The sequence below is a fragment of the Suillus discolor genome (assembly GCF_016758755.1).
Source record: "Suillus discolor strain FC423 chromosome Unknown F5147scaffold_2, whole genome shotgun sequence".
Classification (NCBI taxonomy): domain Eukaryota; kingdom Fungi; phylum Basidiomycota; class Agaricomycetes; order Boletales; family Suillaceae; genus Suillus; species Suillus discolor.
In genome coordinates this window covers 539,792-553,740 of record NW_024541249.1, presented here as the reverse complement: position 1 = coordinate 553,740, position 13,949 = coordinate 539,792, and the positions used below count along the sequence as shown (strand labels likewise).

At 47.4% G+C, this 13,949-nt stretch overlaps 6 protein-coding genes across 6 annotated transcripts; 4 read left to right on the top strand and 2 right to left on the bottom strand.

The window, feature by feature from the left end:
- Positions 1-110: 110 nt before the first annotated feature.
- F5147DRAFT_564018 (uncharacterized protein) lies at positions 111-269 on the bottom strand (the record flags this gene model as incomplete). The annotated part of the gene is made up of 1 exon (XM_041430703.1): positions 111-269. A coding segment is annotated over one exon (159 nt), but the record flags the coding sequence as incomplete, so codon positions are not given.
- Positions 270-2,150: 1,881 nt separating this feature from the next.
- On the top strand, positions 2,151-2,621 carry F5147DRAFT_767134 (uncharacterized protein; the record flags this gene model as incomplete). The annotated part of the gene is made up of 3 exons (XM_041440838.1): positions 2,151-2,255; positions 2,315-2,454; positions 2,513-2,621. 3 exons carry the CDS (start codon positions 2,151-2,153, stop codon positions 2,619-2,621), a joined length of 354 nt encoding a protein of 117 aa, XP_041299487.1.
- Positions 2,622-4,850: 2,229 nt separating this feature from the next.
- F5147DRAFT_625311 (uncharacterized protein) lies at positions 4,851-6,552 on the top strand. The gene is made up of 7 exons (XM_041432673.1): positions 4,851-5,207; positions 5,261-5,353; positions 5,407-5,628; positions 5,685-5,773; positions 5,823-6,045; positions 6,110-6,196; positions 6,247-6,552. The coding sequence occupies exons 1-7, from the start codon at positions 4,943-4,945 to the stop codon at positions 6,429-6,431; spliced, it is 1,164 nt and encodes a 387-aa protein (XP_041299486.1). The 5' UTR covers positions 4,851-4,942; the 3' UTR covers positions 6,432-6,552.
- An 89-nt stretch (positions 6,553-6,641) lies between these two features.
- F5147DRAFT_601979 (uncharacterized protein) lies at positions 6,642-8,060 on the top strand. The gene is made up of 7 exons (XM_041432243.1): positions 6,642-7,026; positions 7,077-7,130; positions 7,184-7,287; positions 7,338-7,515; positions 7,572-7,694; positions 7,760-7,819; positions 7,869-8,060. The coding sequence occupies exons 1-7, from the start codon at positions 6,934-6,936 to the stop codon at positions 7,995-7,997; spliced, it is 741 nt and encodes a 246-aa protein (XP_041299485.1). The 5' UTR covers positions 6,642-6,933; the 3' UTR covers positions 7,998-8,060.
- A 74-nt stretch (positions 8,061-8,134) lies between these two features.
- F5147DRAFT_563929 (snare-like protein) lies at positions 8,135-8,865 on the top strand (the record flags this gene model as incomplete). The annotated part of the gene is made up of 3 exons (XM_041430700.1): positions 8,135-8,166; positions 8,217-8,549; positions 8,601-8,865. The coding sequence occupies 3 exons, from the start codon at positions 8,135-8,137 to the stop codon at positions 8,863-8,865; spliced, it is 630 nt and encodes a 209-aa protein (XP_041299484.1).
- Positions 8,601-13,077, bottom strand: F5147DRAFT_119822 (SNF2 family N-terminal domain-containing protein). The gene is made up of 11 exons (XM_041428120.1): positions 12,961-13,077; positions 11,634-12,900; positions 11,100-11,579; positions 10,965-11,049; positions 10,679-10,910; positions 10,494-10,628; positions 10,275-10,442; positions 9,783-10,220; positions 9,610-9,729; positions 9,348-9,550; positions 8,601-9,293 (listed from the first exon to the last, which is right to left on the bottom strand). Exons 1-11 carry the CDS (start codon positions 13,003-13,005, stop codon positions 8,975-8,977), a joined length of 3,492 nt encoding a protein of 1,163 aa, XP_041299483.1. The 5' UTR covers positions 13,006-13,077; the 3' UTR covers positions 8,601-8,974.
- Between the last annotated feature and the right edge of the window lie 872 nt (positions 13,078-13,949).

Genomic DNA, 13,949 nt, shown 5'->3' with positions numbered 1-13,949 from the left:
TTGCGGAGCCAATCGTATCCAATAATAATGTTAGTCTTTCCAGTGTTGGTGACAGCGAAGGTGAAAACTTCAGTATGATCTGCGATTTGAAGGCGCAGTCTGATAACTGTTCAAATAGGGCCTCCTTCATTGTGTGAACCATCAGCGTTATACACTGGAATTGGGCGCGGAAGGGACTCAAGAGTAAGTCCTTTTGCTCGTGCAAAACCTTCATCAATATAGCAACCAGTAGCGCCACTATCGAGGAGGGCTTTGAGATCGAAGGTACGTCAGTCATTTAGAGTGCTGATAAGGATTGGGGTGATAACTGCATTCTGATTGATTTTGCGGATCCAGGTGCATGGTCGTTTTAATTCTCTCAATACTTCTTTCTGCATCTCTTTATTCATTTCTCGAAGCTGAAAGAGTAGTTCTGCATGAACTTCCGAGGACCATTGGCGGTTAGCCCATCGTCATAACACCTTGAGCGCTACTCCATCAATGTCCGTTAATCTTTCCTGAACCCATAGGAGGGATCCTTTTCTATTCTTTTCTTCTTCTTCAGTACGTTCTTTCTCTCTTTTCTCGTCTTTTCTCTTTCTTTTGTTCCTTTTCTTTTTTTGATACTTTTCTTTTCTTTTGGTGGTTTCTCCAGGTGCTGGTAGATCGCAGTCACAAGATTTCTTATTGATAGAATCGCAACTTATCGTACACTCTGCCGGTGAGGTAGCACCCATTACTCCCGGCTTTCCTGAAAACCCTCATCTCCAGCTTGATCGCTTTTAATCCCAAATATCTCTGCAACTTCTTTCTTCTGCTCATCCGCCAAACTTTCAAACATCGCCCTCGCAGTCTGCCATCCCTTCGGCTTGGAACAGTTGCGAGAGATATGGCCCATCTCTCCACAATTATAGCATTTGATTGGTCCTGCGCGTCCACGTGCCCGATCCAGATCCATAGGTTCGCCTCATCCAGGAAAGGTGCGTGTACCCCCATTGCCAGTGCCCCCGATGCCCGTTTGACCCCCAGTGTTCGTGCCCATGCCAGTCGTCCCAGTGGTCCCCATATTTGGATTACCCCGTCCTCCCATCATATTGCCAGGTCTAATCCATCCTGGCCCCGCTCGTCCTTCTCCAAACCTCCTTCCACTTTGGACTTCTCCCTCACCTCTCTCGTTCGCTCTCTTATTCCTATCATACCTCTTGGCATAATCCCTCCAGGCCGTCAGAGTTCGATCAACCTGTGGCGCTGCTACAATTGCGTCGAACGTTGCTCTATCAAGATTTTGCTGCAAGACATCGAGCAGGGCTTCGTCATTGAATCCTGCAAGAGTTGCAAGCTGGTCAAACTCTGCGAAGTATTCATCGGCAGATTGTTTGGGATTCTTCTTCAACGCATGTAACTTGACTTGAGCGGCTCGTTTCTTATTCGGATCATCAAATACTTCTTTCAACTTCCTCTTGAACGCTGTCCAGCTTGCAAACGTAACAGTTCCCTCTCTCAGCTGCTTCATAACGTTGGTTGCCCAAGTTCCTGCAAAGCCTTTCTTCATAAAGGATAAGGCCGTGACAATCTTCATCTGATCATTAACATAGACGGCCGGTTTGGCAGAGAACAATAGATAGAGCTGGCTCATAAAGGGATCAAAGGTGTCATATTTTCCGTCATAGACGTCAGGTTCTGCGACTGATGCTTTGGGAGGTGCTGCAGGTTGTGTTCGTGGCGCTGGTGCCGGCTGATTCAAAATTTGAGTCACCGCTTGTCCAAAATCCTGCTGTCCTTGTACCAGCTGCGCAAGTAGTTGGAACAAGGCTGGTGCTTCTCCATTGTTAGGAGTGGCCATATTCTGGTCGGTTTAAAGTGAGTTGGTGGTGGACGACATGATAGGGGTCGATAGATAAAAACGATTCTGTGGTTGCAAGTGCTTTCATTCTATTGTCAGCGACACCCTAAGACAAATCTGAAGGCTCCGGCAAAGTTCCAAAAGGAAGAAACCAAATAGATATTACTGCAGTGGTAGAACAGATAAGAACGAAAGCAAGGAGTAAAACCGTAAACAAGTACATAGTCATCATATATTCGAGGTCCGCTAGTCCCAGAGAAAGGCGGTCCGTCATTTTCATCACACATCCTCATGTCCATCCTCCTCATACTCTCACAGCATCTCTTCTATGTCCGCTGCTGAAAATTCTCGCCTTCACCCTGGGTTTGCATCCAGAAGTGCGAGCAACATTTTAAACATATTTGGTGTGATCTTTTTGATTTTCAGTGCAAGTGTGCGGATGAATGAATCTTCAACTTGCGTAGATGTTGTTTTTGATGCTTTGAAATGCAGTCCATTGCATTCACTCGACAGATCGACCATCTCGTCACAAAGAACCCGGACAATGACTTCAGACGCCCAACCAAAGACAACCTCGCGGCATCCAGTGGACAAGAAGAGAAGACGGCAGATTTCAGCCGCATGTTGCTGAAGTGAGTCCTTTATTGGCTAATAGTTTTGCTGTGGTGTTAATATTTTTTTTTTTGTAAGGTCCGAGAGCGATACTTCATTTGCAAGCATAAGCCGGAGGACACTGTCCACAGCATTGTCTGGAGGAATGGCGGGCATCCTGCCACAAGAGGAAGGGGGTTACAGCTAACTTCTCATTGTCTCGTAGGGATACTATTTTAAATGTAATGCTGCGTGCTCTATTACAAGTTCAATGTGTATGCATACGTACTACGAAAGAACATGACCATATATGGGAGCAGCGGGGCGGGAGCTCGTTGCTGACTCATACTTAAGTCTGAATTTTTTAGGTGAGACAAACAGTGTTCAACTTTCACGCCACAACAAGTTTTGCCAGTCGCTCGTGGGGAGTTGTCCTCCAAAATTTCGGCTATAGTATGATGACTAATGTATGGTTTTATTTGTATTGGTTCTAGGTTCAGAGGACTTCTCCCCACGGGTTGGCTGGGTAGGAGTCTGATGTCCTACCAGACATAAGCATTTTTCCATCCGGAGTCCAAGCCAGGCACCACACCCAATTTGTACGTCCTTGAAGAGTAGCGACAAACTCGCCTGTCTTTGTATCCCAGATTTTGACTGGGTACTTGTCATCCAATTCGTATCCACCAATTGCAAACATGGACATGTCTGGCGAGTAGACGACTGCCCACACGTGTTTGTACCTTGCCTTGGTCGGTGCGAGGATCGTCTTTCCATTCTCCACGTCCCATTGCCTTGCAGTCCCGTCTTCGGATCCACTCAAGACTCGTAGACCATCTCCACTCCAGCAGACAGTCGTCACTCCCTCTGTATGCCCCATCCATTTGGCAATGACTTTTCTTGTTTCGGTATCCCACAACCTTACTCCACCATCGAGACTCCCGCTGACCAATTTCTTCCCGTCCGGAGACAACGCTATGGTCCACACTGGACTATCTCCCGGGCCATCCCGCCAATCGTCTCCGATCTGTTTTCCACTCTTTAAATTATATACTCGCAACGAGCTATCATTAGAACAAGTCATAATTTGTTGTTTGCCTGGCAGGTGTATGGTGTCAAGGACCAAATCGGTGGCGCAATCCCACGAAGGCCAATTTAAGCAGCAATGCATGCAGTTGAGAAGCCACGGAGATAAAATCAACGATTGGAGAAACCCCCACAAAGTGTCGTGATCTTCTCGTCGGGAATGGTTTCAGAAAAAGGCTGGCTATCGGCGGCGTCTATCGGACATGCACAAAAGGGCATTGCAATACTACGCAAGCGCCGGGAATGATTTAATGATGTATGAAGTAGACGAGTCCTACAAAGCTGAGATCTGAGAGATGGCGGCACGAGCCAAACTTCCAAACCAGAAATCCTCGAGTTGTGGCCATGATTACGTGTCTTGAGTGCAGCATCATTGATGTTCGAAGCGCAAATCCAATCAAGGTCTAAGCCTGTTAAGCAACTAAGTGATAGCAATGGGGCAATCGAGGCACTTCAGGAAGGAGCTTGTGAGGTCTGTAACATCCAGTGGATCGTACGGATGATGATCGTAATCCATGCACACCGACACTGATCGACAGGAGAGAAACCGGACGCTGTTGAGATATTGACTGAGAACGAAAAGTGTAGGTGTAGTGAAGCACATTTGATCGAAGGAGAGGAGAATGTTGAGATGCAATTATGTGGCGCCTGGTCGGCGTTGTATGCCAACAAGACGAGATGCAGATACTCCAACGACGGTAATAAAAAAAAAGCCAAGTGAAGAAGTGCCTGCGTATTAAAAAATTATGTTTTAAGACGGAGGAGCTCCTTCAAGCTACATAGGGCTGTGCATATTGCATCGTCATAAAAACATTCAAGAACCCGAATGTATGGATACCGAGCTTCAAGGGAAGCTAACAAAGCAACCTCGGGCAAAAGAGGGGTGGCCTGAAAGACGACTGTGCATCTGCAACGTGATAGTCGACCCAAGGAGGGTGCACAAGAATGGAATAAAGCGCTCTTGGACATCATGCCAGGACAAACCACGTAGGTTCGGCAACAGCAGTGATGGCGCAGAGTTAAGAGCTCGTACGACCCGATCGTCTATGGTGTCTAGCTTAGCGTAACGAGGCATGAAAGGAGTGGCTCCAATCCATCCAAGTCTTGCCAAAGAATGTCGAGCGCAGGCTCTTACAGGTGCTTGCCAGACATGCAAGTGTAGCGCGAGAGCTCCGAGTCAATCCAAAGTCTTCCTGACAGATAGCGAAAATGTAAATGTCTGGGGGTAAGAGACAGATAAATCCGGGTCTCGACTACGTAAGCATTTAGGTGTATTTGCCTTTGATTGTTCTGATCAATATTAATCTTATCTACTAAATATTTGATCTGATCGTCCCATGGCATCTGCATCAATACTGCTTTGCTACCACATCATCTTGCAAGCGGTTTGCCTCATTGGCTTCGCTGAGCCTTATCACGAAGAGTCTGGAAGCATACTTCATCTCGATGAGTGAGACATTCGAGGACGACTTTGAGATCATTGACGATATCGACGATCCCGAGATCATCGCGTTGACTGAGTTGGGAACGACACTCATCCAGGCTATTCTGGAGAAGGAACCTATTTCGAACGTGCAAGACTTAATAGACGCAGGGGCACCACTGTGGTATCAAGATGAAGATGGTACTTCAGCTCTGCATGCTGCTGCCTACGTCGAAAACGAGCAGCTTGTGAAGTTACTCATCGAGGAAGGCGCCGTCTGGAACGCAGGTGCGACAGATGCCACTCAAGGAATGCCTTCGTGGACTAAGTAGAGAATGTAGTCGACAACTTGCAGAATACTGCTGGTGATATTGCATTGTCGCTCAACAATGTAGCATGTTACAACCTAATCCGTGACGCAGGCATCCGATCAGGTACTAAGTATCTTAGTCTTCACTTTGGACGATTGCTCATAGATGTCCCCCAGAGTTGCTTTTGACCTTACTTTCCCAGACATCCTTTAATCCTACCCCGTCCGAGTCATCACTCGTGCTTCGGGGCGTGGATAACTCCGCAGTTGCATCCACAGACGCCTTTTTGTCGTCTAAGTTGCGCTACACTCAAGATTCCCATGGCCAGGATATTTGCTTGCTTGTCCTTGACGACGGCCAAGAAGTGGGCGTTATGATGGGATGGGAACGGGAGATCAGTAAGTGCAGCCCTTTGAGTGATGTATGACCTCAAACGAGGTGATTCCCGAAATAGTGCAGAAAACCGTGGAGAAATTATGCATCGATCATGAAAAGAAAGATCAAGGGCTGAAAGTTCTTAATGTCGGGTTTGGTCTTGGTATAGTGAGGACCTCGTTGAGTCAAATAGCGCATTCTTCTGACGATGACACAGATCGACAATTTGTTCCAAAATCTCAGCACACCCCCTGCATTGCATGTGATTGTAGAGCCCCACCGTGACGTTCTCGCTCATATGAAAGAACAAGGGTGGTACGACAAAAAGGGAGTGAGCATATTGGAGGGCAAGTGGCAAGACTGCATTGCCAGTGAGGCCCTCCAAGGATTCGGAAAATTCGATGTCATCTATACAGACACCTTCTCAGAAAACTATAGCGGTGAGTTATTTCCTACTAGTAAATCACTAGAAAACGGGATATGTGTTGATGATTTCTCGTTAAGAACTTCATAAATTTTTCAAACATTTGCGAGAACTTCTAGCGAGTCCTGAATCGAGGTTCAGCTTCTTCAATGGCCTAGGCGCAACCAGTGCGTTTGTGCTTTAATTATATATTTCTACGAACTTAACATATCTACAGACGCGCTATTTTATGATGTGTATACTCGGTTGTCGGAACTACACCTTGCCGATGCCGGAGCAGATGTTGTTTGGAGTGATGTGGATGTGAGCGCTCAGAATGACGAAGAAAGATGGGGTGAAACACGGAAGTACTTCTCTTTACCAATCTATCGTTTACCCATAGCGAAGCCCAAGCAAATCTAAAACATGTCATCAACCATCATTTTGATAGTGTAGCAAAAGGTAGTCAATGTAAGCTAATATAATGTGCCATGGGCTCTAAAAGACCCGCCACAGCCTAATAGTGGAGTGTGGAACGTTGCCTATCTTTTGCCCTGGCTTGTGAGTTGATGTAATCAGCAAGAATCACCTTTTGTGGAATCCTCGTGATAATTGTTCGACGTTGCTATGCCAGTTTATTCGTGACAAGGCACTGAGGTACAATGCCCAGCCCGTTGCAAACATGCCACACACGCCGCCTCATTTACATAGCTCTTCAAAATCCACTCTAACCCTAGAGCTGGATCTGATTTCTTTCTCTCCCTTTTTCACATACAAGCAGGCCTTGTAACAGGATTGACAGGCTCAGTCTTGCTATTCATCTTCCGTCTCATTGATCGCAAGCTAGTCTTGATTCAAGTTGTTGCGGGATCTATCGCGTCTACCTGAACGTCGCTCTTACTTATTCGTCCTGACTTCCGTTGAAATGGCATTGAGTCCTCCCAAGTATGATGGCATGATGCGACCTACTTTGCCCCTTTGGTCCAGCCCCAAGACCAGGAAGAATGAGGTGGTAGTGGTGTGTAGTTTATTCCCTGCTCTCAAACATAGTTAACGCGTCTCTTCCAGGAACTATCCCATACTCAGCCTCCTCCCCTACTTCCCATCGGGTTGCAAAACTATGTGGGTCCTTTCATATGTAAGAACCTTCGTAGGTGCTTATCACTTGCATCTAGGTTTCTCTCCATATGTGGGAGACTCGTGTACGTGCTATCACGCGCATGGCTTCCCACTTTTCCAAACCTGCGCTTGAAAGATCTTGGATGTCCGTAGCTGTGATGTAAACTCGTCTCTTTTATGGCCCTATTTTTCTCTGATCTCCTACCATAGCTTGACATTTATCGCTCCGATCGTGGCTTACTACGACTACCTTCATCAATTCGATGATGAACAAATTGACGAGAATGGTCAAATCCAGATCGTCTGGCAGGCTAGGCTCGTAGCCTTCGTGGTCGTAGTTGGTCTTTGGATCGTCATGTTCCTGCCAATTACCATATGGAAATACATGGTGATTTTAATCTGGTTTCTTTATCAGTTCGGTGTACTGAAACGAGTTCTGGAAAGGGACGTGTGCGAGTAAACAATATGATTGATCGCTGGGCCAAGGACGATCTCCGATCTGCTTCGTCCTATGCGGCTATTCCCACCTGGAAAGTCATCATGCCCGGCATGTTTAAGGACGGGATTGTAAGTCTTCTCAACTAGTACATTCAAGATACTCAACGCCAGTTTCATACACCTGGGTTCTTTAGGTCCTGGCTGTCTCCTTCCCCGCACCACCCAGCAGCTTTGAACTTGAGACTTTACCTCCGGTAAGTATGCATGTCAAATATTCATTATATATATCTGACGATGTGCTAGTATGTCGCGCCTCCCGCTGATCAGGCTGCGCCGTCCTACGAGGCTTCCAAACGGTTCTCGGGTCTCCAGGGGTATGGTAAATTTGGCGAGATTCCGCTTTACAATGATGCAAAGGAGATAGTAGTGTAGATGGCCGCACCAGATACCGTAGATAGGACTTAAACAATAGAATGCAGGTCATTCTCGATGAGATGGATCGTGGGAAATATGATATTTCTATTCCTAGAGTTGTCTGGGAGAGCGAGCAATGTACAATAGCTCGCACAATGACGATCTATAGCTTATACATCTACGATAGGTGAGCAAATTGGTTGGTCAGTAGATCATGATGCCCAACCGTTGAGCCAGACATTGTGCATGTGTTTACTATCAGGACTGGCACCGAACCAAGCAGCCAAAGCGAGCTGGAGAAGGAGGAGGCATCTTGAATGCTGTCTCCCAAGCTGTCTCTCCGCTTGCAACAGACAATGCCGCTCCTACCCCGTCAGGATTTAGCAGTCCCCGAAATACATTATCTTCGACATCAGGATTGGTTGTCGCTGTGGGCGAGGATCCTGTAACACCTCTACCAAATCCAACTGAGCATGCAAGGTCGAATACCCTTCCCTTTGATGAAGAGGCAAAGCTAGTATATGGTGTCGTCCTGTCGCTCAGGAACATGGTCAAAAAGATTTCGGGAAGGTGTGCATCACCTGCTTATTCCATCTAATCCTCACCTGACAGCATATAAAGAGATGAACAGTTTACCAGCTACCGCACATCGTCATACAGGCTTCACTTGTACGAAACCGTATCTGGCTACAAGTTCATCATGTTGAGCGATGCGGCTACTGACGGTCTTCGCTTCATACTCCGTCAAATCTATAATGGCCCTTTTCTCGAATACGTTGTCCGCAACCCTCTCGTCCCCATGGACTCTCGTTCTCAGGGCGTCGACAACGATTATTTCCGTGCTAGTGTCGACCGTCTCGTTCGTGGATTATCAGTTTTCAATTGACTACTCGAAAACTCTACCAATATCTACATACCACACCATAATCAAGATGGTAAACGATAAGCAAAAAAGCACTAACAAATGCAAAGGCAACGGAGCATATTGATAATCATTAAGAGGATGGTGCGGGTATTTGTCCAGGTCCGATGGAAGCACCATCTTGTCTTTCCAATTGCCTCCTTAACTGGCCCATGAGTGACTTCTTAACCTCCTTTTCCTGTTTGCTGGCCCCCTTGTCACCGTCGCCTTCCTCACTTTCTCCTGCCACCGCTTCGTCGAGAGCCAGTTTAGTCTCCCCAAGTCTAAGCATATCTTCTTCAATCGTCCCGCGACTGATGAGCTTCACAACATCTACATCCCGCTTTTGGCCAATGCGATAAGCGCGGTCTTGTGCCTGCCGATCATTGTGGGGATTAAAGTCCTGGTCGAACCTTTGGGAGGATGAGCAACTCGTCGCGTATACACTGATGATGTAGATCACTTACATGACAACAACACTTGCAGCTGTCAAGTTAATGCCCATACCACCCGCCTTCGTTGACAGGAGGAATACAGGTATCGACGCATCTTCGGTGAACTCATCCACAAGCGTTTGCCGCACATCTACGGCAGTGGAGCCAGTCAGAATTAGATATTTAATGTCCTTCAGCTTCAAAATCGCTTGAAGAATGTCTAGTATCTGTGTGAACTATACGGGGCTTATCAGCATGGTACCTCTCATCGATTATTGAAGCAGTAGGAACGAACCTGAGAGAATATTAAAATCTTTCGTTCCGCCTTCCTATAGTCCTCGAGCAACCGCAATAAAACCGATATCTTTCCAGCGTTAAGATAGCAGTTTTGATCCTGGAGAAATTTTCGCGTCGACTGCGCAGCGTGAGTACGGCACATCCGCATCAACAAAGTAGATGAACCCCAACCTTATAGCCCTGGCAGAAGAACTGAAGCTCTGCGTCGGTCATGACTTCCATATCCTCCTTGATGTACTCGAAGACTGCGCCTCGCTTCTTGAATTCTGGCTCCTTGAGTAGTTGTTTTGCTATTGAAGTCAACGCCTGATCATCAAACAGCTTGCGGAATAACATAGGATGTGAGGCTGCCTTGCGTAAATCCATGAGCACGTTGGAGCTGTTTTCCAGGTATTTGTCCTTGGCACGATGATTGGCTTTCGCCTTCTTTTTGACAGCTTTGCCATTCGTGACTGGCGTCGTTGTACCTGATGCATCGGGAGTAGCACCTTCTGCATCCAATATCGTTTTTCGCGACCGTTGCAGAGCGTCGTGGTATATCGATCGCTGTATATCGGTCATATCGCACCATTCTATCCGCTCGGTCTTTAGTGGGAGGTCCTTTAGAACCTGTAATAAAATGAAGGTTACACATCAAGCATGATGATAGTGTCATAAACCTACCTGATCCTTGCGCCGTCGAAGGACAAACGGCGTCATCATCTTCTTAGCTCTTGAAATACGCTCCTGAGAAAGTAATGTAACCTTGGCATCGCCTTTCGTTTTGAAGATCGCTCGCAATATCTCTAGCTTTTCCGAGAGCATACCCGGAAGGATGAAGTTCATCAATGACTGGACAGTTGATGTGAAGTTGAACTGAGCAGGTCGAAAGGCTAGGCTCACCACTAACTCTTGAAGGTTGTTCTGCAAAGGAGTGCCCGTTAAAAGGAGTCGCCATTTTGCTTCAAATTTGAGTAATGCCTGATAACGCTGGGACTGGAAATTCTTCAAGACGTGTCCCTCGTCGAAAACGATAGTCTGGTCACATGTAAAAACTCGGGTGATATAGAGCGAATATTTTGACTTACGTCCCACTCCATTTTCCTGAAAAACTTGCGGTCCTTGTCATCACCTTGTGCAAGGTTGTAAGTGGTGATTAGCACCTCCCACCCCGTCCCATTCTTGCTTGATCCCCGCCGTGTGTCTATCAGCATCTGTCGCAAGTTTGCTCGCTCCTCTTTGCCGGCATAGAAAGTTTGCACTGATATCGAAGGTGCGAACCGAGCGAACTCTCGACACCAGTTTTCCAGCGTTGACGATCTGCAAGGAAATGCTATCAAAGCTAGTACGCCGTCAAGGAACGATTAAGCATACGGCACAATGACGAGATGCGGGCCAAAGTTTCCACGTTCCTTGAGCAGAGCGAAGAAACTGATGACTTGTATGGTCTTTCCGAGACCTGGGTACTCTCGTGAGCGTCCTTGCTGTTCAAACCGAGGGAGCACAAACCCATTTCATCGGCCAGAATACAGCTATGTCTTTTCCGATAGAGCAAAAACAGCCAATTGATCCCAAGAAGTTGATAGTCCTTAAGCGTTATGCCTTCCGCAATCATTGAGGGTTGAGATGAGATGAAGCCCTTGGATGCAGCATCGTTTGATATTTTCAATGCACGTAGACTCAACGAGCCTTCCTCAATTTGGTCCAGAGCTAGTGACGCTTCCTTCCCTTTGCCTTTGCTTAACGAATCTTCCGTAGTCCAAGTCGCAATAGCGGCGCGCAAAGTCGAACCAATTCTCTCGCACTCTTCAAGGATGCCATCAACAGTGTCATAGCCTTGAAGGATCTCCTGGCAGTCTTCGAACATGCGGGGGCTGATTCCAGATGGTCCTGCCTTTTTCTTGCCTTGGTTAAGTTTGGTGTTGAGATCCGCTATTGAAGAGTAAGGCCGAAGCTCGATGATCTTCTGTGCTTGTTCTGGGGTGCAACCTTTTGTGATCTTAGCAGCTGCACTTGATAGAGATAGCAGTGGAAAAGATTTACCAGTTAATTCCTGAATAGCGTCTGCATTGGCCTGGTTGAAATACTCAAACGCTGCCCTCTCCCGAGAAATTTCTCCATTCTGCCGGGTTCGTGGAAGCTCCTCCTCGCTTTCACTGGCCTCGGCCTCGTCGTCGGAGAGGATCAACTTCTTTGGTCGCTTGCGGCGTGGGGCCATGATGGCAGGTGTGGATGGGGATGCAGGCGACATAGCTCTGGATATAGGGATGTTGGGAATCGCAGGGGACCGTGTGGTATCTAATGTAGCTCTGTTAGCATAGATGGATGATTTCTTGGCCTTCTCCCGAAGAGCAGCGCGCTGAGTTTTGGTAGCTTCATCGACCTCTTCCACTCTCCCGGTATTCTCGACAGTGAGTGGTTCTGGCGCTGGCATAGACGGTGCTTTCATGGCGATGGCAGAATTAGATGGAGTAGATGTGGATTGGGGCTTCCATGACGAATCAGAGAGGAGCAAGGATGCCTTGTTGTCATTCCCATTAGCTTCATTCCAAGCAGCCTTGAGGGTAGCTAGGTCATGACCAGGGTGCGAAAGCTGGAATACAGTGAACACATATGAGTCAGTGTGGTCTGGGCGCTGGCCACGAACGATCCGCTTCGAGGGACCTTCCAGTGACGACCTGACATCCAGCATCGATTCATCTGACGAATGCGATTGCCTTTCTGCGTTCACATTCTGTTTTCGCCTTTGCCCTGGATGTTGGATATCTGGAGAGCCAGGGGTTACCATCCCAAGCGGTAGAGAGTCAGAGGGTGTTCCGCGATTTATACGCTTTCTCGGTGGACCTTCATCCCCAAAACTCTCAACTTCCGATAACGGTCTCACATCTCCAGCCCATGGACGCGACTGACGCGTGAATGACGCGTGAGCAGAAGCACCACCGTGGACAAACCCACTTGATGAGGACAGGACGTCGGGCACGACTGAGGGACCGGACTGACTCCACAGATTGGGGTGATTAGGGCCAGTCGTTGAGGAACTACCTTGAGCGTACTGGAGATGATGTGGTCGGTAAGGCTGATGATAACTTGCATCTTGAGGTAGAGGGCTAGAATTGGGGACGAGGACTATGCCTCGTGACGGAGTCGCTGGAGGATGGTATCGCGCTGGTGCCGTAGCATCTCGGGACTGCGGAGGAGGGACGAAGGAAGGATAAGCGACGTTGCTGGTGGCTGCTGAGGAGTTAGTAGCTTCAGATCCATCTTTGTTGGGCTTCTTCTGGAACCTTAGTCCGCCAACTGCAGTCGTCTTCTGTAGAAACGACGGGCGCTTTGTGAGAAAAAGATACAAAAAGCTGAGCTCTCAACTAACTCTACTGCTTGCGACGTCGTCGACAGACATCGACGACGACGACATACTGAGTTATATAAATTTTCGAGAGAGGATGAGAAGAACCCAGAGGACTCTAAAGTTGTTGCCTACAAGTTGGTGGGAGGCAAATCGGATGTACGCCATTTACCCGTAACGTCGGAGAGTCAATGGATGTGGCACAAGAAAACTATATTTCCACTAGATAATAGACATGAAAAGCCAAAGGCTGTACAATAGACAGGTGCATGGTATGTAAGGACACTGAAGCCGTCGCGTGGATGGGGAGTAAAGACTTGCACGGTCACGGAACACATGCTGCGTCGGTAGAAGGTGCATGCACATAGAGCAAACGTGTCCACCGTCGATCCTGTCAAAAGGACCGGAGTAAGATGTGGTGATACCGTGGGCACGCCGGCTTCTCCACAGACGTAGCGGGGAGGTAAATAGTAACACTCGTCTCTGGTATTCAGAAACTAGAGGTCGACGATGGAAAACAAATTTGAATGATTTATTATCAGATATGAACTACACATGAAGATGTAAGAGCCTGCACGTAGAGGTGACGACGCACATAGAGAAGAGTTTAGCACATAGTGATGTGTGGCACAAATACTCAGAATCGATCAACGCATCATGAGTAGATCAAGATCGCACAGTTCCATGTCCCGAACACCAAGTGCCAATTAAACTTTGAACTTGATCATATCAAGTTCCTTGCAAAGGAATATCTGCTTCGAACTGTAAGTTTGATTGAAAGAAACGAAGGATCTACTCACTTCAACCGAGGGATGATAACGCGCATCAGTATTGAATAACCAACATCCAAATGATCATTTATCAAGAGATGGGATCTAGCGAGACCCAGCGAGACTCAGTATACAGATGGAGGAGGGATGCAGCCCGGCGGTCACACTCATGAAAAGCCCAAACAGTTTGTGATCAGATACCATAAAAAAGCCCACGAGAGAGACAGTCCTGCTATAGGACTC